This window comes from Epinephelus lanceolatus, chromosome 9 (assembly GCF_041903045.1).
Source record: "Epinephelus lanceolatus isolate andai-2023 chromosome 9, ASM4190304v1, whole genome shotgun sequence".
NCBI classification, from domain to species: Eukaryota; Metazoa; Chordata; class Actinopteri; order Perciformes; family Serranidae; genus Epinephelus; species Epinephelus lanceolatus.
Window position 1 is genome coordinate 5,807,805 of NC_135742.1, and position 26,341 is coordinate 5,834,145.

The 26,341-nt window shown below is 42.4% G+C and overlaps 1 protein-coding gene across 1 annotated transcript; it reads left to right on the forward strand.

Moving 5' to 3' along the window:
• Positions 1-355: 355 nt before the first annotated feature.
• Positions 356-22,465, forward strand: fgf5 (fibroblast growth factor 5). The gene is made up of 3 exons (XM_033620630.2): positions 356-1,072; positions 5,577-5,680; positions 21,898-22,465. Exons 1-3 carry the CDS (start codon positions 862-864, stop codon positions 22,264-22,266), a joined length of 684 nt encoding a protein of 227 aa, XP_033476521.1. The 5' UTR covers positions 356-861; the 3' UTR covers positions 22,267-22,465.
• The last annotated feature ends 3,876 nt before the right edge of the window (positions 22,466-26,341 follow it).

The window sequence follows — 26,341 nt, forward strand, 5'->3', positions numbered from 1 at the left end:
GCATCAGGTAGCAGGAGATTTAATTTTATGGGAGGACAGAAAATTAAAAAATATGATATAAATATGACAAATAAAAATGCATTGAAAAAAAGAAGAATTTTGTATTTTTAGTAAGTGCACAGTATGTTTTTCTGCTTTCAATTTTTGCAAGAATCCACAATCTGATGATCACAGTGTCTCCTCTGCCACTGCTCCCTGCTCTGAGCACATGAGGCAGCCTGACAGACGCTTCTCCTGGAAGCATGTGGACGTATCAGATGATAAGGTGGACTAAAGCCTATAAATACGGCTGCCTGAGTCTCCCGGTGAGCCAGTGTTTAAACTCTGCTGCACCACCTGATGATCTCTGCTGTCTGAACCCCAGCGTCCTTCTCTCTGCGTTAACGGGTCGTTATTTAGATTCAACTCTTCTCATATGGAGAGAAGCGCCGCCAGAAGAGAGACATTTTCACGTCTTTTAGTGTGTGAGTTAATCGCGTCCTCGATGTGTTGAAACGATGTCTCCCTGTGCGTAAAATGCCGCGCTTAGTGCGTCCTGGCGCGGACGATTCCTTGGAAAATGTGCGGTGTCCGTCGCGCTTCCTTCACGCCCCGCTGCTGTGGATCGGTGCTGAGCAGGAGTGGCATCTCGGCGACAAAATCTGGATGAAAGAGCGTCCTTTAGAGCTGAGGCATGCATCGAGTAGTGAGATCATTGGCGTTATAAATATCTCCGTGCCAGCAGAACTACTCCAGCTACTGCAGCCGGGGTAATGCCCAGGAGCGCTGCATGCGTGTGTGCGCGCGGTTCGTGGTGCCCAGACCTCAGGAGCGACACCAAAATGCTGGAAGTGGCCTAGCGAGTGTCTCCTTGTTGGAAGAATGAATGTTCCTCTTTACCTTCTGACCGTCGCTCACTTGATTTGCGCCGCCGCCGGAGCAGAGCACGTCTCTTTGGAGCGCCAACTTCTGGAGGAGGGGATCCGTTCGGGACGCAGGACTTGCAGGCTCTACTGTAGGGTTGGCATCGGCTTCCATCTCCAGATTCATCCCGACGGCAGAGTCAACGGCAGCCATGAGCCCAACCAGCTGAGTAAGTCATTCACTCCGGTTTCACGGTGCACAGAGAAGCCCAACTACTAAATTATAAACGTGTGACGCGCACATGAATCCTGCGCGTCCCGCTGAGAATGCGCACTTGGATCTACATTCCTGCATTCGCTCTAATTGATCCCCTTGTGTTTGCAGTCGTGTCTATTTTAGATGCCACCCCAGGAAGTTCTAACAATAATGATTTACACAGGAAGAGTGTAAGGACCGCGCACCTAAACTTAGGCTGCCTGACCCTGTGAAATATCTGAGCAGCGGGCACCTGCTTGACAAGCCTTGTTTGTGTCTCTCCGGGATGTTGGCAGGTAGACTATTTGTGGCAGTAACAGGTGCAGCAGAGAGACACCAGGATGTGTTGGATTGCCAGTCAGCACGATTGTCATCACAACAACGGTACTCCTTACACTGCAAAAAATATCCACCTTAAAATCAGACTATTATTAGAAAAAGATGTATTGCTAAGTTTTCACTTAGAAGGAATTCGCTTTGGTTTTTGGTGCAAACATTAAACATGCAATAAGAGGAATAAAAATAAGCAAAGTACTGCAAGACTCAACTTAAATATAGAATAGAAAATTGACAAAAAAAGGCGCTTTTAAAAACTATAAAACAAATATGTACAATAAAGATTGTCTGTTATGGAAACCGACTGTTTTCCTTCAACTCTAGTAAAAATATATTTGTTTTGGATGCAAATTCAACAATTTTACTTTTATAGGTCTCAAATAAAGAAATAAAGTGCAACACACAACTGACTTAAAAATGGCATAAAGTTATTTTGCAATCCAGATGGCTGATATAAGCATGTTCAGAGAAAAATAGTCTGTTGACATATGTTATAAACCAAAACTACAAACTTATTGTCTCATAAAGAACAGCTATATAATCTGAATAAAAGACAGAGATCCCTGTGTGCACAGTTGCACTCAGGAACGTCACCATTAGTCTCAGAGACTGGAAGGTTTAACACCGCCCCAGAGGAGGACAGGATTTGGTTGTTGTGGTATTTAGGTGAAGCTGAGAATGAGTTTTACTGTCCTGTATATGACGACATAAGGAATTTAATTTTCAGTAAGATGACCTCCATCGATGTTGATTTTTTTTGGTTGGATGATCATGAAAAATGTGAGTTTTGTTTCAGAAAGTGAACTTTGTTTGTGGCTGCGTTTCTTTGCCAGGTCTGAGATTGAAGGCAGAGGATTGTGGGTAGTGAAATAACATGTACTTTTGATACTTACTGCAGTGTCATTGTAGTTGTGTCTTGTAAAGCCATGAGGGTTAGGCACATGTAAGTGTGCATGACACAAAATAAAAAAGCAATCGAAGTGCCCAGAGTGGTTTGAAGTATTTCTCCAGGGTCCTGTAATTTAATCAGCGTGGTTTAAAAACATATCCCGTATATTGGCCCGCATATATCAGAGGATTCATCAGTCTACCTGTAGTAAAAAGTGCCGAAATTTCAAATGTAGCTTGAGAATAAGACAGAGACTGAAACATGTCAGTATGTTACACCGTCAGAATCCATGACCTAACCTATAACCCTCAACCCTAACCACTCAACAACTCACAAAACTCAACGATTTCTTCATAGACTCTGGTTCTGGGTCACAGATTCTGATGTTTTGAGAGAGTGACGATGTCTTAAAATATCAGAGATGACTAATATCAACATTATCTAAGATGTTTAAATTGAAAATGATTTCCCTCCATTTGAAAACATCTCTGAATTTATACAGAAAATAAGTTCAACACTTAAACTCAGAAAGATATAAACAGTGACGTAACAGTTTTCAGCTGCATCCAGACCAAGACAAATTATGACTATCAGCATGACTGGAAACATTTATTTAAAACTTTGAATACATTGTTAAATACAGCAGTTTTTCATTCCAAATCTTTCAGCGTCTTGTTTGTGAATCTTCGTCCTGTCTCTTCTCGGCCAGAAGACAAAAGTCATAAATCAGATTTTCAGCTTTTACTGCCCCATCAGATCCCTCATCGCTGCTCCGCTGACGAAACAGCCGAAACTCACCGTGAAAGTGCACTTGTGCCTCCATTTCATGGTCCCCTTTAGAAGAGTTGTCAGGTTACATGGATTTCAACACGACAGCCATGTGGTTTTGAATCCTGCATGACAGCGCTGGAGACGAGCAGGAGACTGGCCGTCTTGGATTTGTAATATGAAGATTCTCTTACCATCACACTGCATTACGTTTCATATCACTGCCTCACAGAATACCTCGGACAGTACTTGATACACAGTTGAGTCACCGCAGAGACAATATTCATCTGGGATAACACTTAAGTGTCCTTTTATTTTGACTTGTCATTCACTCTGGGGTACTTAGCTGACCTTGGTAGATTGATATAATGGTTTTACAACATTGTGTCAGTAGATCTCTGTCCATCATGATGAGTTTCCCCTTTTCACCAGGGTTGTTATCCTGATTTTCATCAGTCTGGGTTTCAGTTTAGAGTTTTAGTGTCGCACAAAGGCCCAAAAGTTTTAGAAGAACCTACTGTACATTGGCACGACCCACTGTTTTGCATTTCCTGGCACCCGAACTCACCCTACAGTCAGTGTGCCAAGAGGTTAGAGCAGAAAAAAATACATACTTGGATCATATTTTCTTTATCATAAAAGACAGAGTGACATATTTATTCTGATTCTTCTCATACAGTATCCACTATACTATAAATCATGATTGAAGAGGACCTATCAGCTTCATATTTGTTCACACTTTATTTATTGTCTGTGCTGGAACCAACACATTTTCACTCTGACCTTGTCACATATCAATGCTTGGGCGTCAACTTCTCACATCGCTATGACGTGCAGGGTGCCCTGGAGTGCGTTGAATGCAACTCGGTCTCACTCCGACGTCGTGGAAATCCAATGCTTGGGCAGTGACTTCCTGCGTCAGACACCAATGAAAAAGCAGTCCATTAACGTTGGCATGATATGCAGCTGGTTGCCGTTATAGTTAATGGCACTCAGTGGTGCCAGGGGGAAACACGGCAGTCCAAGTAGGGCTGTGGGAAGGGTGGTGGATGGGTCAAACAAACACGGACTTTCACCTGAGAGAGTCTTTGCGTCCTGTGAGATTATAAAGCCAAACCCTGTTCTTTTTTCCTAAACCCAACCACATGTGTTTGTTGCTGAAGGCAAAAAAACTTAAATTCCTGGTGTTTCACAGATGTAGTGCTTTTATTTTGAAAGGGACTGTATGCAAACTGTACATTTCCTGTGAAAGCAGAGGTATACTTTGAGAGAAGACAATGCATGTAACAGTCAGAACTTGACACGGCGTCCCAGAACGTCAACAACCAACACACCCAGAATACCTTGCATGCTGTACCTCGATGTGGAAAGTCTATGAACAAACGTCGCTATGTGACGAGGTCGGAGTGAGAATATGTTTTTTTTTTTTTTTAAGATATTTTTTAGCCTTTATTTGACAGGACAGACAAGTGTGAAAGGGGGAGAGAGAGGGAGTGACATGCAGCAAAGGGCCACAGGCTGGAGTCGAACCCGGGCCGCTGCAGTAACAGCCTTGTACATGGGGCGCCTGCTCTACCACTAAGCCACCGACGCCCCAAGAGTGAGAATATGTTGTTGATAGTTGACATTCTGGGACGCCATCCCAACATGTATTGTGTGTTTTAAAACACACTCCAGTTTTCACAGGAAATGTACAGTTTGCATACAGGCTCTTTCAAAATAAAAAAACGCACTATGTCAGTAACACACCACAAAGTTTTTTTTTCTTCTACTACAAATGCATGTGGTTACGTTTAGCCTGATTAGGTTTAGGCAACAAAAGCACATGGTTGGGATTTTAAAAAAAAGAACAAGGTTTGGCTTTATAATCATACGTGACGTGAACAATGGCCTCCCAGATGACAGTCGATGGTTGTTGGACCCACCCACTCCTGTGGAGCGTTGGCTTCATTTTTTAGACTTTGAAGTTGCCGCTCGCTCAGCTCTCATTACAGCTGCAGTGTTCTGTTGCACTTGCATGACTTTGATTAGTTTGTGTCGTAGGGGTGATGAAACATGACGGCCAAAAACAATGATTTAATTAAAATTTAACACAGTTGCAAACTGCCATGTGCAACTTCTTCACACTGGAGGATGTTGCTGTGAGCGTGCAGCCAAAAAGGCCATGAAAGCAAAACTCATCCTTGTTTGTTCCTTTTGGATCGCTGCTACTATGCTCACCCTCTTTTTTAAAACTGAAATTCACTCTGACTGCTAAAGAAAGTTGACAAAGACACAAATTGCTCATTGCCCAATTCGAACGCCAGTTATCTAACTACTAAGATCAAGCAGAGTGCAGCCGACCTGGATGACTGAGCCGACAGGACAGCAGAGCAGATCGTGTCCACTTGAGTGCGGAGCAGCGATGAGATGCAGAAAATGACAAGGAGAGTAAAAATACACTCGTCGTCCATCAATCATCAGAGCATGTTGTTTGTCCTCCCAGGTGTCCTGGAGCTCTTCGCGGTTTCTCAGGGGGTCATCGGCATCAAAGGGGTCTACAGTAACAGATTCCTGGCCATGAATAAAAGAGGACGGCTCTACGCCACTGTAAGTATCCACACGCTTCACAAACTGCTTTTGTTCGTCACCCTGAACTCTTAAACTTAGCCTCAGTGCACAAATACCACCGACTGTGCAGGGTTACTACGTGTTATTTTTACTTAACAAGTGATGATTGAAATGTTGTTGTCCAATCATACAGCTGGAATGGCTCTTCAAATGTTTACTTGACCATGAGGGTAAAAGCGATAACTTCATGCTAATGTTTAATTTAGTTAATGCTGAAGATTCATTTAAAACTGCACTAGTTGATTGTTTGGCCAAGACAGACACACATCCTGACCTATACCATGTTACTAAGTTAGCAAACAGCTGCCTATTTACACATCTGGCAGACACAACACAATATTATCATCCCGCTGGTTTGTGTAACTTCAAGACTCACTCTCCAGTTTGGTCTCCACTAACTCCTGCGGAAGAGATTTGTCTCTTTAGCTGCCAAATGTTCCACCATGTTCACTCGCCAGCGGTGGTGGAAAGTAACTAAGTACTGAACCCAAGTACTGTACTTGTTACAATTTTGAAGCACTTGTACATTCCTTGAATATTCTGCCATTTTATATTTCTACTTTACTACAACTCAGAGCCAACTATTGCACTTTTTACGTACTACATTTAACTGATAATGTATTTTGCAAATATACATAAAAATATAATCAGTAAATAAAGTATTCTGGATTATTTTAGGGCTATTTTAAGTAAGATAATGTTTGACTTTATTGATTCCTAGAGGGATGTTCATAATTAATTGAAATGAAAATCCACTTTTATCAGCTGCAACATTAAACAGTCCCTCCAGAAAAACGCGATTATGCGATCGCATAATTCAACGCATAATCAGCCAAAGTCCACATATTTTTTCATAGATGCTGCACTTTTGCCGCATAAATCGCTGATTTCCATGCAAAATGCACAAAATATGCAGGGCTTGCATGATTTCATAATTCCCGCATTTTCGTTGCAAAAAAGTCACATGTGTGCAGGAAGCACACATTTTATTTTTTCACATTTTTTAAGAAAATGTGTCGCATAATCAAGGATTTTTGCCCGCAACAATCACAAAAAAACTCACTCACTCGCATTTTTCTGGAAGGACTGATTAAAGTGATGACTGCATTAATGCATCAATTATTTTGATCCAATAATATGATAAACATTATTCTGAAATTTGCCATTCTGCATATTGACATGTTTATACTTTTACTTTTGGCACTTTGATTACACTTTTGCAGTTTTACTCAGCTCGTTCTTGTTTCCAGCGTGTCAAATACCAACACCATGTCGTGCCCCTCAGTGTGTGATTATAATGCCAAAGACACCCTTTAGAGTCTTTGTAAGATGCACCAGGTTTCAGCTAACTCCTGTGTAACAGCAACACTTGATGCTCAGAGCAACTGATGTAGTATAAAGAGTCAGAAAGTCTGCATAGGTCGTGAGGGAGAAGAGGCGGAGAGGTCAAACAAAACGAGACTTTCCCATTTGACACCAAAAGTCACCAAACAACAAATGCATTTTTTTTAACATGATCTTTTTTCTTGAACCCAAATGTGACAGTTTCACAACAATAATCACGTGTTACAGTTTGTTCCAGTGGTGCATCACATAGATATGCTAAAAGGGTGCTGTTTCACTATCAGATGCAGAGGGGCTGTCAAAGCAAAGGTATCTGATAACATGGGAATGAGAAAGCATTGTTTTACTTCACTTAAGTATAAGAGTTGAGTACTTCTTCACCTACTGCCTCCAAGTCGCTAACTTTGTCTGCTGTACTAAGCAGGTAGTGTACAGTGTATTTATCAGAGATATTTTTGCTGAGAAAAGCCAACTGTTACCGAAAACTGAGTGGATGAGAGGCTAAAAAGCTATATGAAGCTAAAATAAAAAATATTCATTATAAGAGCACTCACATCTGTGAACTATCTTTTTCTGAATGAACGTACTAATGTTGTTAACGGCTGACTCTCTTGTGCATATGGAAAGTGTCAGAGGAAGTTGTGAGAAGGATGAAAAAATCTTGAGAGAGTTCAAACCATGTATCAGTTTTAAAAAGTTACAGAAATTGTTGGACGCAGCTCCTCAACAAGCAAATATTGTTTGAAGCATCCTGACGACATCTCTGTGCTTCCCACTGCATCTCATGGTCAGATTATTTTGTTGTGCTGTTTCCAGAGATCAAGGATGAATTTTTGCTGTTTACTTCTGATTGTGATGAAGCATTTCTTGTGTTCTGAGCACACCTCCTGCCAGTGTCCATACCTGGCACCAGAATGTAATTTGGCCAAACACTGTGAATCTGCATCTCATTTGCAGCTGAGATGTTGCTCCTCTCTTTGTTGCAGCCCAACATCTTCTGGACATATGAAACGGATGTATTTCTCATCAGACCCTGCCTAGTGCAGCTATATTTGTCATATTTATTAGTTTGTGCAGCTTTGCATCTGTGCTGCATGACAAAATCATGTCATAGCATACTGCTGTAATCTTTAGCCACAGTTTCGAAGACTTTCAAATCCCCCCAAACACACAGTAAGCCCAAATCTGCCCACAGCAGCTTGGCCTCAGTGCCGTAAGCAGGCCGGCCGGCCAGCCAGCACTGCCGGCCGCACTGACGAGTCATCTGTGGGAGCGTTGGCAGGCGTATAGATAGAAGCAGCTCCCTATTAGCATGTGTTAATGGGAAGAGCAGATTAAGTCCTGTCTGGGACAGCTGATAATATACAGAGGAGTGAGCCACAAAGTGAAGATCAATATGTTGAGTAAACAATCAGCCAGGCGAGCAACAATCAGAGAGCGGAGAGTCTGTGAGCTGCGGCGGGTGTGCATGCTGAGCAACTGCGATTTATGCCCCCTCAGCTCCTGGTATTGTTTCATGAAACCCTGTCAGTGGGGAGTGATGTGGTGTCTTTCCTCAAAGTGCATTCTCAGTCACGGCTTTCTAGAAATGTACTAATGCGACTGTGAGCTGTCCACCAGCAGACACATATTCAGCTGTCATTCCAGCTTATATAGAGAGAAAATTACAAACTTTGTCGAGGTCAAAGCACATCCCAAACACGATTTAAATATAAACCCAAACTGGGCCGACGTGGATGATAGGAGGAAATAATGGGACAAAGCACAACAGCACACTGCGGAGCATCAAACTGAAACCTGATCATCATTTCAGTTCTGCTGGATGTTTGTCATGCACAGCCACAGTCTGACTCAGGAGGATTTCCTTGTGGTCTTTTTTGTGGTCCAACATGTCTGCAGTCTGGTCTCATCTGCCGCTTCATTTCATGTCCAAACTGTCCAAATGTCAGCAATAAAAATTCAGTTTTTCACATCCACTCCTTCTGCCCCAGCTCAAAGGTCGATCATCTGTTGTTTATGGCTGGTTTTGTTGTGTCTGCATGACATCATCAGGCTGAGGTTGATCCTGTCCAGCATGAAGAGACAGGAGGGATCCAGGAAGTCCCTCAAGGAAAAACAATACACTTATATTAGCTTATATTAATGCACTGTTTGTATGTTTTCCTACGAAAATAATGCACTATAATTTGTACATATCCAGCGTATTCATGAGCCAGTATTCATGCATAATCTACATGTTTTGGAAGGCAGCGATCATGTGACCAATACGCTGACGGAAGTAGATAAGGAAGCAGTCCCGAGCGGTCGAGGAAGGAGGCAGATTGGGGTGATGGGTGGGTAATAAAACATAGGACTTTCCCCAGGAGACCGGTGTTCAGAACCATATGAACTTTGAGTCATTTTTAGGTACGTCCTCAACATGGCCTCTAGTTTCCCGGCGCAGCGCAGGGTGGTGAACCCCGCGCAGAGCTAGTTTCGAACAGCGCAACCCGAGGCGCGCTCAGTTTGGTAGTTTGGCAGACCGAGGTGCGCTGAGATGGGTGTGGCGGTGCAGCAGGGGGGAGGTGTTGACAGATCCAGCTTGGCGCAGTGACAGTTTCGTGCCAAAAGGCTTCGCCGAAGGTGCGCTAAAAGCTCACCAGCTGAAACCAGGTCTACTGTCAGGCGGAGCGCAGCAGGTGTATGCAGTGAAAGTTTGGCTGACGGGTGGACAGTGCGCACACGTCACCAAACCTCACAGGCGGGTTTCCAGAATATCAGGCACATTAACGATGCAATAAATAGCCAAAAAAACACTATTCAATGCAACTATCTGCAATCAGCACATAAATGTATCTCTGTATCGACTGTCCCGTCACATCTGATGTCAGATCAAAGGGGATTGGTACCGTTTGGCACGTTTGGCACGCGTAATGGAAACCCAACCTGATTTGATTAACACAGCTGCAAACTAGTGAGTTCACATCCCTCTCAGCCAACCACAAACAGCCACAGCATCAGATAGGGAGTATATATTCAGCATCTGTCATCTTAGAAAAGTCAAAAGAAAAGAAACAGAGTGAGACTGCGAGAGAGAAAGAGAGAGAGCGCGCGCGAGAGAGAAACGCAACATTGATTTACAATTGTGGTGACCTCCTCCCAGGCTACCTTTGCATCATCAGCCCGTGGAGGTCTGCTCGCAGTTCCGTATATTCGGACACTGTGAGCTTGGACCTCCCGGACCAAAACATCAGTTTCCTCCTGGGAGAAGTTTGGCCGTCTGACGCTGCTGCTCTCTTCTGCCATGACGAATTAAGTCAACTCTCATTACGCCTTTGCGCGGCGCATTTAAGGGAAAGTAGCTGAGGCCTTTTTTTTTGTCGAAATTCACCATAACTTGATGCAGGAAAAAAAAAGAATGCATAAAAATTCACCAGGATGCAGGAAATTAGGTGTTTCATGTTCAAACTGCCTGAGGAATGACCCCAAGCAGTATAATCCAGGTATTATTTGTCCAGTCATATGATCAGTACTTCCCAAACACATTCATTTTCGCTAAAACTGTAATGTTTATTACAATTTTGTGCAGGCGCACTGCTCGTGTGTGACTCTGTTTATGCAAAAATGTATATTATTGTTCAGTTTTAGCAAAAATGCATGTGTTTGGGAATTACTGAGCGTATGACTGGATAAATGAGGCTTTAGTTATTCTGCATGAGTTGTGTCAGAGTTTGTTATCAGATGTTTTTTTTACAATTTTTCTGTTGTTTAACGTGCCCCCCGTTTACTTAAGTGCATCAAGAATTTTTTCTGTTTTTGGATTCTTCCTTCACCCTGGAGACGTGCAAGAAAAACAAGGTTAATGTACAAATAATCATCTAGGGGGGTTGGCATAGTCCTTTAACACAACTGTTCATTTATCCTCTTGGTTAGAGAGCAGGTTTACTTGCAGATCGGCTGCCTTGCTTCGGAGCACATCAGCACGGGGGATTCTTCCTCACAGCTGAAGGACAGTCTACTCTGTTTTCTGAGTGGAATTATCTTTGGTTTGGGATTACTGTGATTCCCAGTTTCAGAGTTGCCAGATTACAAGATCTCACTGCCTTTCTTGGGGGATAGAGTTTGCTCCATGACAGCTTCATTCTCTGAGGAAGACTGGTTGAAAGCTCGGCATAAAGTTTGCAAGACGACCTTACACTTTGCAGCCTCTTGAAGCTGATACCACCTCTAAAAAATGTTTTATATTTCTGATAAAAATATCAGTTTCATGTGCAGTAAATTTAAGTTTGATATTTTAATCACAGCTCCTTTTTGCAGCTTTGCTTCTTATTGTAGATACCTCACACTCTGAGAGAACGGTTCTCTGGCTCCAACCGTTGCAGTCGGAGCTTATTTCTGCCTCCGGAGCAGCTCTGCCTCTGAGAAATATTTGTATAACTAAAACTCCAATCTGTGTCTACAGCTGCACTGTGCTATTTAACCGCCTCGATGATTTGGGGTGGATGTAAACCTCGGGGGCCACAGACAGGCTCGGGCCTCACGTCGGGGTGTCAGGTGACACCATGAACCTTATCTTGTTGCATCGTGTGTCATATCTAATATTTAGATGTTTTCACAGTGGCAATTTATTGGCTGAACAACGGGGAGACAGATGCACAGTGCTCTGCGTGACCCACCCAGCAAGCCATCGCAAACATAATCTGTAGGAAGGTGAAAGGGTCACCTGCATTTGTTGAGCAAATATGACACAGCGAGGGAGAGTGAGGCGGAGACGGGGCACAGAAATACAACCACTTGACTTTTGATTTGTCCTTTTTTTTTAGATATGTCTCAGCTATAGTTTCTTCTGTACCTCTGATGCATTAATACACTTTCATGTGCGACTATTAAGTGTTTCCATCTCCCAACTAGTTCACCACAACCACTGTTCCTTAAGTAAGAACACATAAGAGTAGAGTTCTAATATGGTCCCAGCCGACTCCAGCTTATTAAACCACTGACTGGTTTGGTTTTAAGCGACATATCTCAACAAATATTTGATGGATTGCCATGAAATCTGATACAGGCATCCATGATCATCCCCAGAGAATAAAACCTACTGACAGCAGATCAGTGTTTCAGATAGTGCATTGAAATGTCTCCACATCTGCTTAATGGATTGGCACACAGTTTGGAGCAGACATTCATTATTCCCAGACGTTGCATAATTATGACAAATTAATTTTCCCCCGACTTTCCTCAAGGGCCACCAGCAGGTTAACAGTTTTGGTTTGGAGTGAAGTCTCTACAATTATTGGATGGATTGCATTAATATTTGGTCAAACATTCATGTCTCCCTCTGGATGAAATACGATCATCTGACTTTTCATCTAGTGCCATGATCAGGTCGACATTTTTTTGTCCAGTAGTTTTTATGACAACATACCTGCAAAGCTAATGTCCAGGCTCCAGTGATGTATGCAGATTTTATTATAATTATTAGTATTCTCTTTGTTTGTTTTTTTTTGTTTTTTTTTTTTACAGTTTTCAGTGGTGATCCAAAAGAAAAAAACTGCAGGATATATTTATTTATTTATTGCTTGTAAAGTGATTAAAAGTCATTCATTTAAGATTACTTAATTACTGTGAGAATGATAAACATTATCTGGTAGCAGCATGTTAGCACTTATTGTTTCGAAAAGCGAAGCAGTCACTGGATATTTTTTTATTTTTTATTTTAATTGTGTCATGGTTAATAAGTCTTATAGTTAACAGGGAAAACAAAAGTGCTCTTTTCTGTTTGTTTTGGATGCACAGTTGTTGACACATTTCCTTTGTGCCGTAAATCGAGCCTTCATTTTCTCTGTGGCAGACAGAATTGCACAGTTAAAGGGATAGTGCACCCAAAAATGAAAATTCAGCCATTATCTACTCACCCATATGCTGAGGGAGGCTCCGGTGAAGTTTTAGAGTCCTCACATCACTTGCGGAGATCCAAGGGGAGAGGAGGTAGCAGCACAACTCCACCTAATGGAGGCTGACGGCGCCCCAGATTCAAACGTCCAAAAACACAGAATTGAAACCACAAAATATCTCCATACTGCTCGTCCGTAGTGATCCAAGTGTCCTGAAGCCCCGACAAAAGTTGTTTGGAAAAACGTCATTTGAACTCTGTTTTTAGCCTCATTGTAGCCTGTAGCTCTAACTGCCTCTGTGTACATCTCGTTCACGTGTGGACTTTTGAATCTGGGGCACCGTCAGCCTCCATTAGGTGGAGTTGTGTTGCTACCCCCTCTCTCCTGGGATTTCCGCAAGTGATGTGAGGACTCTAAAACTTCACCTGAGCCTCCATCAGCATATGGGTGAGTAGATAATGGCTGAATTTTCATTTTTGGGTGCACTATCCCTTTAAAGTGAGGCTAATATTAGCAATCACCATGATGTCGTGCTAACAACTATCACTCCTGGCTACACAAGTGGCAAGTGGTGTCAATTGCAGAGATGTGAAATCTATAAATTGATTTCTGTTGTGAGCTGTACCTGTAATTTTTTAAGATATACAGTTAAACACGGTGGTCGGACCTATCTAATGTTTCTGCTGTACTTATCTTATGTACTGTGTGACTTTGCTAGTGTCCTCGATAAACCAAGTCTGCCAGCATGGAAGCAAAGCAATGTACTGCTGTGAACGGGGGCCGAAGCAAAACATATTTTTAGCCACCTATATTTCACCAGCTTTATCTACTAACAAATCAAGCAGCAGTAGACCAGCAACTCCTGTGTTCTGTGATGTAAAATTACTGTTTGAAAGGGCTGTTTTACTTTTTAATGGTGAGGTAAAACAATGAAAATACTCTAAATATAGCATACACTTAAACTGAAATAGATTTTTTTTAGGTGGCGAAAATTTAACCAGTTGAGGCAGCCTTTGCTCAGCACTGTTTTGTTTTATATGTGTGACACAGGGTTTTTTCCCCAGAGGTTACTGTCAATAAATGCTGTGAGTCAGTCTATAGGGAACCGATCTAAACGTCAGTGATGTCATTATTCTATAACCATTACATTTTGCAATCAACATTTACACCATCATGATAATATAAAGGAAAAAAAAATGAAATTTGAATTGTTCTCCAACCTGTTAGTCACAAACTGAGTCCCTGTATCTTTTGCATATCAGAGGAAAGTGTGGCTCTGATCCAGTTTGTCTCATATTTGAGGAAATTGGAATTAATAAAGTACCCCTGCGCTTTGTCTGTGGTATAAGTCAGGATAAAAAGGACGCATTAGTGAAGAAATATTATTTGGGTAGAGGAAATCTGTAACTTTCCACCTCTGCCCTCTGCACAACTAACCCCGAGGATCATGGGAAAGGTCCCTTTAAAAGTGTGTGACCAATCCAGCAGGGCAAGAGCCAGGTTAAACAGCTGTACAAGCATTATGATTTTAACAATAAGATCTCTGGAATCTGGCTGCGGCCATTAAATCCTATGAAACACAGCAGTGGCCAAAGCTTTTTCTTGGTATGCCTGTTTGTGTGTGTGTGTGTGTGTGTGTGTGTGTGTGTGCGTGCATACGTGCCTGTGTGAGAGTACATTCATACATGCTCCAATGGATTTGTTTCCAGATGTGTAATTCCCTGACTGGTACCAGAGCTGGTATGTTGCTCAAATGTAGCGTTCTGTTAAATCTTTGCAACCCACCCATAGCAGTGACTCGGGAGCTCTGTTCAAATTTCTAATCATCTTTAAAAACAACAGCCAAAAGGAACAGTGGGTCACTTTGAATAACTTTAAGGTTTGTGCTGTTCCGCCGCGGCCGCAGCGCGCTCTCCTGTGACTGGCATGTTTACCAAACGCTGTAATGGCATCATTTTCTGCTATGCTGCACTCTTCAGCAAAGCAGAACAGTTTGTTTTATTTCAGAATGGCAGGAGGTTATACAACGGAGTCATACTGCAGCAAGAAACCAGGCATCCCTGGGTACATGTCAGAGTTTCCCACCCGAGATATTTTTAGGCACAAAACGGGAACATTTAATGAATATCTGCATCTCTGTCTCTGAACTATGGCGGGGCAGAGTGATATATAAATATATCAGTGCTGTCTTTACTTTTTTACTCAGCATGTAGTAACACATAGTCCGAAATATTTTCTTACACAATATGTTTGACTTAGGTAGATTTGATGTGACCCATGACCCAAATAATTTCAGTCTATTACACTCTAATTACAGTTTACATTCATTTTTAACAGTAGGGACGCACAGATTTGATTGGCTGAGTAGGATCGCGTAAGATGATTTAACACATGCTGTTAAAGGTCTGGGTCTGGGGTAACAAGTTAACAAGGGGGATGCAGTTTGGTCATTTTGCTACAACCTGGTCTCACACCAAGTCTTCGAAATCCAGCGTTTGGGCAGTGACTTGTGGCGTCAGACACTGATGAAAAACCATTCTTTAATGTCAGCATGATATGCAGCCGGCTCAGTGGTGTCAGGAGAAAAGCAGCAGGACAAGAACAAAGGTTTAGGTGACGAAAGTCCAAGTGGGGTGGGCACGAGGGGTGGTGGATGGGTCCAACAAACACGGATTTAAACCTGGGAGAGCGGTGTTTGCTTCCCATAAGGTTATAAAGCCAAACCCTGTTCTTTTTTTCCTAAACCCAACCGGACGGATTTGCGGAATATTCGCGTAGCGCTTTTCCGCGTTTAAACCACACACACAGGCACAGTACGGACGCAGTGTGGAATTTCACGTTGTTGTGTTCCAAGTCCGCGCCGTGTGAACGGGTGTGGGTGAACATGGAGGAGAGTAGCAGCAGCAGCAGCAGCAGTGAGCTGGCAATGTTTAACAAGCGTCAACATCAACTTTCTTTAGCACTTACCACTCTCACCGCAGCCACTAAGCTGGACAATGGACTGCCAGATGTTGTCCTTCAATTGACTGTTCATAAAATCATCCCGTCTTTTATCAAAAAGGACAGGGCGCTGTGAAACGAGGTTTATCAACCTGACTGGATTTTGGACTCTCCCGGCTCTACGCGACTATAAACAAACAACTTCATTGGCCCAGCTGTGTAGTTCCACCGGCGAATTCCACGGGGGTCAAAGTCTGGGTGGAAACTTTTCTCACCGCACAAAAGTTCCGCCCTGGTGTGCAAACTTCCAATCCGCTTTTATTTTTTCCGCGAGAATAATGCGCGCAGATATTCGCCCTCAATGAGAATGGACTTTAAACCTAGACATGTGAGTTACAGTATTTGTTGGAGGAAAAAAATGTCAGTTTGCATTGTTGTACTGATGTAGTGCTTTTATTTTGAAAGAGACTGTATGTAAACGGTCAATGTCCTGTGAAACTGGAAGTGTATTTTGAAAGAAGACAATACATGCATCCCAGAACATCAACAACCAACACACCCAGGGTACCTTTCATGTCGTATCTGACTGTGGAAGGTCCATGACCGAATGTTGATATGTGACGAGGTCGGAGTGAAAACGTGTTGTTTGCTAACGAGGGATGACGTCCCACTTCAAATCGAACATAAATGTAGTTCTACCTGGAAAGCTTTCTTTCGGTTATTGTCTGCCAGCCCAACTATGATGGTCATGTTGAACCAGGGGTGCTGTGGGAAGTATTTTGACGCTAAACCTCTCCAAACAGATATCTGCATATGTATGTGGAATCTGTAGTCAACAGGACAAGATTTGTATGTGGTATTGCAGTTTGTGGTATTGGAAGCATTCTGGTTTCTGTCATGTGAGTAATGCTGACCAATCATGTCAAGGGGGCACCTTAGCAAATTGCCTGCTAAGCTGTGGACCACTGTTCGAGACCCACAAACAACAAAACCAGTTGTGTTTTAGTGCAGTGGTTCCCAACTGGTCCAGTCATGGGGTCCAGATTTCTCCTTCGTCATTAGTTCAAGGTCCACACAGTTTAATATATTCAGAATCATACTTACATTTGGCCATGTCGTCAAGCTAGTTTGCTGCCTCTGTTTAGTATCTGTCTGTTAGTCACTGACTCTACAGCAGGAAACGGCACTTCAAAATAAAAGCTTGTGCTGGAAATTCACTGTACATCAAAAATGAAGTGTTTTTTTACAAAGTGAACGTACTGAACTGAATCACTTCCGGAACTGATTCGTTCATTTCTCAGTTCAGTTGAGCTCAGCAGCGAGCGTGCAGGCTGGGAGTGGAACTGCCGATTCAGTCCGTGTGAACGATGAATTACTTGCGAGTCGCAAGGCAGCCAGGGTGCAGGGAGGGACTGCCTACTGCGTGACGAATCACATGGTGAACGAATCACTCGGTGAACGACGTAACCCAGACCTGAGTGATTTGAATAATTTCTTCTCAGCGATACACTTTCATAGGGACCGTTTTTTCCAAGCTAACGGCTAATGTAGCCAGGAGTCAAGCCACAGGAACACAATCACACACCTCCCCATTGTTTTAACAGGCTTAGTTTCCAGATAAACGAACTTAAAACGTTAGGCTGGCCAATACTGAGACTCACCAGTGCAGGGCAGACGCAGCAGCAGCTCAGCCGTGTATCAGTTCAGTGAGTCGGACTACGCAGTACACAGTCACGAATCTTTACACAGAAACGAATCTTTTGAACAAATCTTTTTAATGAACTGATTCTAGTGATTCAATAACATCTAAAGAACTGCTTTGCCCATCACTAGCGTATGGAAGAGCAAGTCTTGGCCTGGATATCCACTGGTTACACTGGATCTCCCAAAATATATCGGCTGTTGCCCTCAGAGGCTTTACGACTCTGTAAACCAGCATAGCAAAAACATAGCTAGCATCATCAGCACTGGCCACACAAATGAGAAACCAGAGGTGATGTACCCTTATATCATATCACCTCCGGAGATCTTTAACGTTTCTCAGTAAGATGAAAACTGTTGTGTAGACATAGTTTAACCAGGGTTGGAAAACATAATGTTCTGCATGCAGTTATAGATTTACCAAAAATTCTTATGAATTATCAAATTGGTCTATTCAGTGACACGATTCTGTGAAACAATAATCCCGCTGATCTGTCCGCTGCTATTCTAACAAATAAGATGATGAGAGCAGCAGCCTGTGTGTCTTCATTCAGAGGTTCTTCTTGGATCATACACAGACCATAATGAGTTTCTGACCAGTTCAAAGGAGGCTCTGCTGCTGTCAGTCAAATCATCTCTGTGATAAGCATCTCCTTTTCTGATGACTTTGAAAGCCACCCAAGATGAAAGACAAGTCTTCTGTTATTTTGGAGCGGTGTCAGTTTTACAGCAGCTGACCCAATCAGATCACAATCAGACACTAATATGTAGAACAGCGATGAGGCCGTGCAGTGAGCAGCTACAGGTTGAGATAACAGTGTTTGACGTTTTCCCACTCTGAACTCAGAAAAATGACCCCGCTCTATTTCACTGGAGATTTAAGAACTTTTGTTTTTTACCTCAGTTTTGGTCATTACATACAGCAACAGGTCAAACACCTGCTTTCCCTTCTCATTTTGTTGCCTTTGTGACCAGCTATTGTGTAAAGAAAAACTAATTTGGCTGTTCTGCAGAATTTTAACAACTACATGGTTGGGTTCAGGAAAAAAGAACAGGGTTTGGCTTTGTATCTTTATAATCTAATCACCGCTCTCCCCGCGTGAAAGTCGATGTTTGTTGGACCTATCCCCCTTCCTGCCCACCCAACTCGGACCTTTACTGCCTCAACTTTTAGTCTTGAGCTGGCTGCTTCAATATGCTAACGTTAAAGAACAGCTTTCTTCATCAGTGTCTGATGCTGCAAGTCAGCGTCAGATTTTGAGGACTTTGGAGCAAGGCCGGGTTGTATCATAACTTTTCTAAAGTGATGTAAAATATGAGCTGACTTTGTCGTCGGGAGATGGAGGGACTGGTGGACGGTGTGACACCCAGACGAGATGCCTGCCAAACTGCAAACTAATGTTTGAGACCAACAAACAATGAAATTGGTTGTTTTTCGGGACCCATTGTTGTATTTTCAGAGGCTTTTTAGCCCCAAAATGTAGGGTTTTTTGGAGGGATGTGTCCCTCTGTTTCCTGCCGGGATAGCGGGTAAGTGGGTATTTTAAGCCAAAACATGACCTTTTCATAACTGTAACTAACCACATGTTAACCACAGCACTGTAAAACATAAAGGAATGTCAAGTTTCAACATATCCACCACATAAATGTACAAATGTACCTTATCCATGGTTTACAGAAACTTACAATGCCACCATGTTTTGGCAAATGGGTTGCAAATGGCAATCCTTAGTGACTAGGTTAACTTGTACATCAATATCGCACTATTATTTAGAATTTGACAACTTTCTGAATTTGATGTGGGTCATGTGAGCAGCATATTACATTTGGATATTCCCAATCAAGGCTTTTTCTGAATTTAACATTTTCCGATTAAAGGGAAATTTCGGTTTATTTCAACCTGTCTCCTATCGTCCTAAATTTGTTTCAGAATCAGAATCAGAATCAGAAATACTTTATTGATCCCCGAGGGGAAATTATTTATGTTACAGGTGCTCCTTGCAAGAGAGGAAAGATACGTGAAAATCAAGTGACTAGTGACATAGAAATAATAGTTAGCATGTTAGCCGTTAGCCTAGATACAGCCGGGGCACATAGAAGTGTCAGATCTGTTAAAACATAAGTGAAAGGGCAACCTTCAAGTGCAAAGTTAGTCCACTAAACAAGCTTTTTTTCCACAAAGAGACCGCCTCATATCGTTAGGATAAATGTCAGAGAACATATAGAAAACAACATGTAAACGTGTTGTCTTACCTTACCGGTGTGCTGCCATGTTTGTTTACCATTTAGCTCTGCTTTCCAAAGTGCTGCCGAAATATCGTGAGAACAAGCAGCAACAGCTGGAAGGCAGAACCAGACAGTAGCCTGAAAAGTTCATTCATTTATTTTATGAAAGATTTATAGAATAATGGCTGACGTTTTGCCGGACTTCGACTTTGTGGAGGAGGAATTTGATTTTGCAGAGTGTGATGGCCGCCCTTATTTATTTGAGCCAGAATACACTGACGAAGAGCTTCGTGAAATTGAAGAACGGAGGAGGAGAGAGAGAGAGGCAACAGGTAGAGGACAAGAGAGGAGGAATGGCTGCTGCAAGGCTGCGTAGCTCTGGAGATTGGTGGTGTACCTGTGAATGCTGTGCCCCAGTGCCCACAGCAGAGGAATGCCTCTGTTGCAAGGAATGGGACCGGTTGCAGCCTTATTTTCAAGGTCTGGATGTGACCGAGGACGAGACACCTCCACCTGGAGTAGTATCCAGCTGGGCTTTATCTAGAGCTGGCGAGATATATTTCGGCCGCGCTTTGAAAAGCAGAGCTAAATGGTAAACAAACATGGCAGCACACCGGTAAGGTAAGACAACACGTTTACATGTCGTTTTCTATATGTTCTCTGACATTTATCCTAACGATATGAGGCGGTCTTTGTGGAAAAAAAGCTTGTTTAGTGGACTAACTTTGCACTTGAAGGTTGCCCGTTCACTTACATTTTAACAGGTCTGACGCTACTATGCGCCCCGGCTGTATCTAGGCTAACGGCTAACATGCTAACTATTATTTTTATGTCACTAGTCACTTGAAACAAATTTAGGACGACAGGAGGCAGGTTGAAATAAACCTAAATTTCCCTTTAAGATGGAGACGTGCTGGTGTTAGACTGGTTTTAATAGTTTCGTTTCGTTTCGTTTTGTCATTTTCCAACTTATAAAACTCCAATACACACAAAACACAAAGTTAATGCATTTAAAAAAAAAAGAAGGAACATTTGAGCATTTTATGATCATGTATACAACACATTTACAATATGCGCCTCAACTGGAGTTTTTACCGCAGTTTGCAACACATGTCCTCGTGTCTGTTTACAGTCAGCTCTGCGCACTTTCATGGATACGCTGCACACAAACCAACTTGCCAACAGTTTGCAAGCTTCAGTACAGCTGCATGCCCAAAAGAGAAAGCCCACATTTCAGGTCGGAAGGAGAAACACACCTACTACTACACATTATAAAAGACTTGGATATTACAAGGTGTTTGGATATGCACAAATATCGCAACACCGACCTTTTCAAGAGGGTGGAAGAAGGAATGAAAGAGGGAGGCTGTGTTCACGTGGTCCAACAAGTCCGACACCTGTGGGAAACTTAGGAAAATTAGTTTTTGGGTGCAAAGAAGCAAAATGATGAGCAGCTTCAGCTGTGCCACATTTTAATATTTTATAGACATGTGATAAACAACATGTTAGGGCATGTTAATCAGAGCATGCATGGCTGCTTTCAACAGCTTAGTAGGAATATGTCTTTTTGGTAATAAGGGCAAAACCTGGACTTTCTTGTGCATGTAAATGTAGCCACTGTGTCCCCTGCTCCTTTCTGCTCCTTTGTCAGAGGGAGGAAACATATCTCATAATGAGAAGATCACAAAAAGTTTCTCACTGTAGCAGTGTGTGTGTGTGTGTGTGTGTGTGTGTGTGTGTGTGTCCTTGTGTCAGATCAGTTTTAACAGGGAAATAAAATGTAATCAGTGAGGAGAATCTGGCAGCTTGTTGTAAAGGAACAGGAGCCATTACTATCTCTTCCCCCAGTTTAAAGATAATGATCTGAGCAGCAGCTAACAGGAGATACTCAGGGTTAGGTTACATGGTAGCATGCAAACAGAGTTCCCACATGTTCCACAGCTGAGCTTTGTTAACGTGGAGAGATCCAGTGTCAGAAATTAAATGTGGAACAATTTACAAATTTTGCAGATTTGAAGGTTTGTTAATTGAGAATCAATGAACGACAGTTTTGTAAGATTTAAAAGCAAGTGATAACACCTTTTCATACCTTATCTTTCCCTTCTTTTGCAGGAGTGGTTCACAGATGACTGCAAGTTCAGGGAACGTTTCCAGGAGAACAGCTACAACACTTACGCCTCAATCATCCACAGGAACCACAGGACTGGTCGTGAGTGGTTTGTGGCCCTCAATAAAAGAGGGAAAGCCAAAATGGGCTCCAGCCCGCGGGTCAAATCCCAACATGTCTCTACACACTTCTTGCCCAGGGTCAGCCTGCACGACAAGAGCGAGCGAGGTTTCACCATCACAGACAAGAGCAAAGAGAGGAGGAAAACCCCGCCGCTGCCTCCACCAAAACCTCCTCTGGCGAAGGCCGTCCACGCAGGGACAGCACCGAGACGTACGCAAGTCAAGTACTGGCCCAAGTATCGGTTTGGATAGACGTCATGGGGTTTGGCTCTATCTGGGGGACACAGAGATCACAGACTTATAGTGACGGACGTGCCCAAAAACCTGACAAGGGTCATTTTTGACATTCGAAGCATTCCGGGTATCTATGACATGTGTGACAAACCTCAAAGGGCTGCCAGGTACAACTACTGAACTTCTCTTTGCTGAAGCTATGATCATAGTTGGGAGTTTCCACCTGAGCTGATGATGCTCTGTCCTGTTTTATGTTCTCATACGTGTACATGTTGAACCTCAGCAGCGCCACAGGCTGAGAAAATGTCCCCTTAAATCAGATGCTGTTAAAGCTGAAATCCATAACTTTACACATCCCAGCTGACACTGGGAGAGAGGCAGGGTTCCCCCTGGACAGGTCACCAGACTATCACAGGGTTGACACATAGAGACAGACAACCATTCACACTCACATTCACACCTACGGACAATTTAGAGACACCACTTAGGCCCCGTTTATACGACAACGATTTCAACTGAAAACGGTAAACTTTAGTTGCGTTTTGGCCGATCGTTTACACGACGGCAGTGTTTTGGGTGCCTGAAAACGCAACTTTTCGAAAACGGGTTCCAGAGTGCAACTTTTTGGAAATGGTAGCGTCTCCGTTGTCATGTAAACTTGCAATATGCAGTTCCTCTGAAAACGGAGACTTTTCGCACATGCGCATTACGGTTACAGTCACTAGGCATGCCGACCATCACAACAACAATGCCGAGCTCTGTTTGTGCTGCTCACCCTGTTGATTTGAAGTGAAGTGTAGATCTGTTACTGTAGCAACTCCACCTCATCGTCCATCCAGACAAAGTTATCTGTGCATGCTTTCGCCATTGTGTCTTCTTTGTTTTGGTTTGTAATCACCATGTTGTAGAGGAAGGCGTTTCAGCGCAGGCACATGGCGTCATGCCGTGGTGTTGCTTTGCAAATTTACACTGCCACCCATTGGCCTGGCGTGTAATACTACAGCGTTTCCAGTAGATTTTGCGGCTCCGTGTGAACGAGGATCGTTTCAATAACGTCGTCATATAAACGCAGAAGTTTTTTAAAACGCAAAGGACAGACTTTTCCGTATTTAGAGGAACCGTTGTCATCTAAACAGGGCCTTAACCTGCATGTCTTTGGACTGTGGGAGGAAGCTGGAGTACCCGAGGAAACCCATGCTTACATGGGGAGAACATGCAAACCCCACACTGGAGGGTCCCCTACCCCGGGGTTCAAGCCCCCCCCACCCCAATTCCCTCTTGCTGTGAGGCAGCAATGCTAACACCTACGCCACCATGCCACCCGTGACAAAGTAATAATAATGCTATAATAATAATGCTAAATGTACGCTTTTCCCTAAGCAGAAGACAAACATTGTACCTTTGGATGAGGTGGACAATTACTTATTTTCCTTATCATAATCAATGAGTAGTTAAAACAGACTAGAGAGTAACACAGGATTTACATTCCTGTCCCACCTTGCTCCCCAAAAGAACTCCTGTCTGTCTCAATCCCATGACTGGGTTAAAACAGAATTCCTGTCCCATCCTTATCCTGCCAATTCTGTCCCATCCCGTTCCTCTGTTGAGTTTTTGAAAATAAAATAGCATTTATTGATACACTGCACATTTATATACAGTAGGTAAAAACTATGCATATTCAATCAACTGTACAGCAAAGCATAATGCTGAAATAACAGCTATATTGTACATATTTATTTTCCAATATTTTTATAGTCTTCTTTTCATATTTTTATTGTAATTTTTCTATTCTAGCCTGTATTTTATTCTCAACTGCTGTACTACTTTGCATTTAATTTAATTTCCCCTTAATATGTTGATTTTGTGTTTAGTAGTTTGTACCAAACACCGAGGCAAATTCCTTGTAAGTGAGAACCTACTTGGTAATTGACCATTTTTGGCCAGAAAAGCTCTCAAATAATCTGCCTGGAGCTGCAAAACATATTTTAAGGTAACAGTAACAGTAAGTCTAAATTTGCCCATCAATATTACTAAAAGGTCTAAATGAGCATTTATTAATATGTTTTACAACAAGATGGCGACTCTGCAGTGGGCTGTTTATGATTGTTTGGTACTTTAACTTTGCAGAGTTGGCAGTAAAAGCAAATAAGTATGTCCATGCACTGTTAAAGTCTCTATTGTTCTCCAACACTTTTTTTCTGATCTGGAATCTATAGCTAGCTCAGCTGGGGAGATACAAAACAAGCCACTGCTATTGAGGTAGCATTTAGTTGATGAAATATTTTGTGTAGAGGCTACACATTTTTACAATTGAGAATGTAAGAATCAGTCAAGACCTACGACAATGATAAATAAAAATTAGAATTAAAAAAAATTAGCTGTTATTAATTTCTATCTAATTCTTGGTCAAAGCCACAGGGAGCCACTGGAGAGGGGCAAAAGAGCCGCATGACTCTAGAGCAACAGGTTGCCCACCCCTGTGATAGAGCCATGTGGCAACTAACTAGCGCTGAGTCTGTTAGCTCGATGCCAATACATAATTGGAATCCCTATTGACAAGCTATTGTGAATTAGCGATGTGATCACGCTAATATTATCTTAACAAACGATCCATTTTACTTCACATGCTTAACATGAAATGACATGTGCTCTCACATATATTTCCTAAAGTCTGAGGACACGAATGAATGGCTGCTGACTGACCTCATATTGCTAGCTTGTTATAAGCTTCCTGTCCCAGTCATGTGATGAATAGTGAAATCACATGACCCACAGCATTCCTGAAAAGATGTCCGCCTCTAATACAGATGCAATTTCTTCTCTAATTCAAAAGGACAATTCCTGGGGGTCGTTTGCATTTTTAAAAAGTGAATTTTTTTTTATACTATCCCTGAAATGATGCACCAAACTGGAACAGGATGACAGATTTTGTAAAATTAAAGTTATTTTAGAGTTCTGAGTTATTTGGTGTGTGATGAACAGACTTATTGACTTTTTTTGTCACATAGTACAGGAAATCCAGCTCAATCTGCTACATGACAAAGAAGACAATTTAAATTTTTAGATGCATCTTAAATGAGGAGGGAACTAAAAACCGTCGTTGTAGAACTGCACAGTTTTAATTAGCAGCACACAGACAGAAAGTCCCACCATGTTGTAACATCTGACAACACTCCACCACGCAGATGACGAAAATATGATAGTTAAACAAAGAAATAGGTTATGGATTTCAGCATTAAACACTGAAGAATAATTATATTGAGACACGTAAAGCTCTCTCAAACCTGGCTTGGAAAGTGCTTCAAACATGTCTCCTGCCTAAACACACACACCGACCAACTGTCCCTCTCCTCACACCAGATTTGTGATAATCAACATGAAAATGAGGACTGGCTCTCTGGAGACTCCCCCCTCCTCCTGGACAGCTGTGAGGGATCAAGGAGAAAACTGTCCATCAAAACTATCATTTTAGCAACCGGCTGTCCCCTGAAAAATCCAGAGTCATGACCTCACGGCATTCCCCCCAGGAGGAGCGCGCACCGCCGCCACCGCAGGGATAAAGATGCCGAGGAAGAGTGGTCACTTGTTTTGGGGAAGGTTCAAGCTGTAGGTGTATCGGATGGCAAACAGCCGTGGAATGGCCATGTAGGAACACACGGACATCTCTGGGGAGTAATGAAGGGTTTGGTCTCCCCCAGAGCCTGAACTATAAATTAAATGCTGTCTTTTAATTTAATTATTTGTATTACTTGAGCATGGGGTTCATTTTGCAGAAGCAGTCAAAGAAATTCAAATAGACAATCTGTCAAACTGACTATAGTCCACTGTCTGAACCTGTGCGTTAACCTGTGGGAAAATGTTCCAAGTATAAAAAGCTCAAACATGTGCATCATTTCTAATAAGACCAACAACAGAGTGAAAGCATTAAACATGTATTAACATTTGCAATGATAAGAATTGTGAGTTAACAAAGTCAATTGGTGTTATGTTAGATATTCTCATATCTTTACACAGTATTTTAGTGCATTTTTAAAGGTCCAGTGTGAAGGATTCAGGGGGATATATTGCCAAAAAAAGGTATATAATATAATAA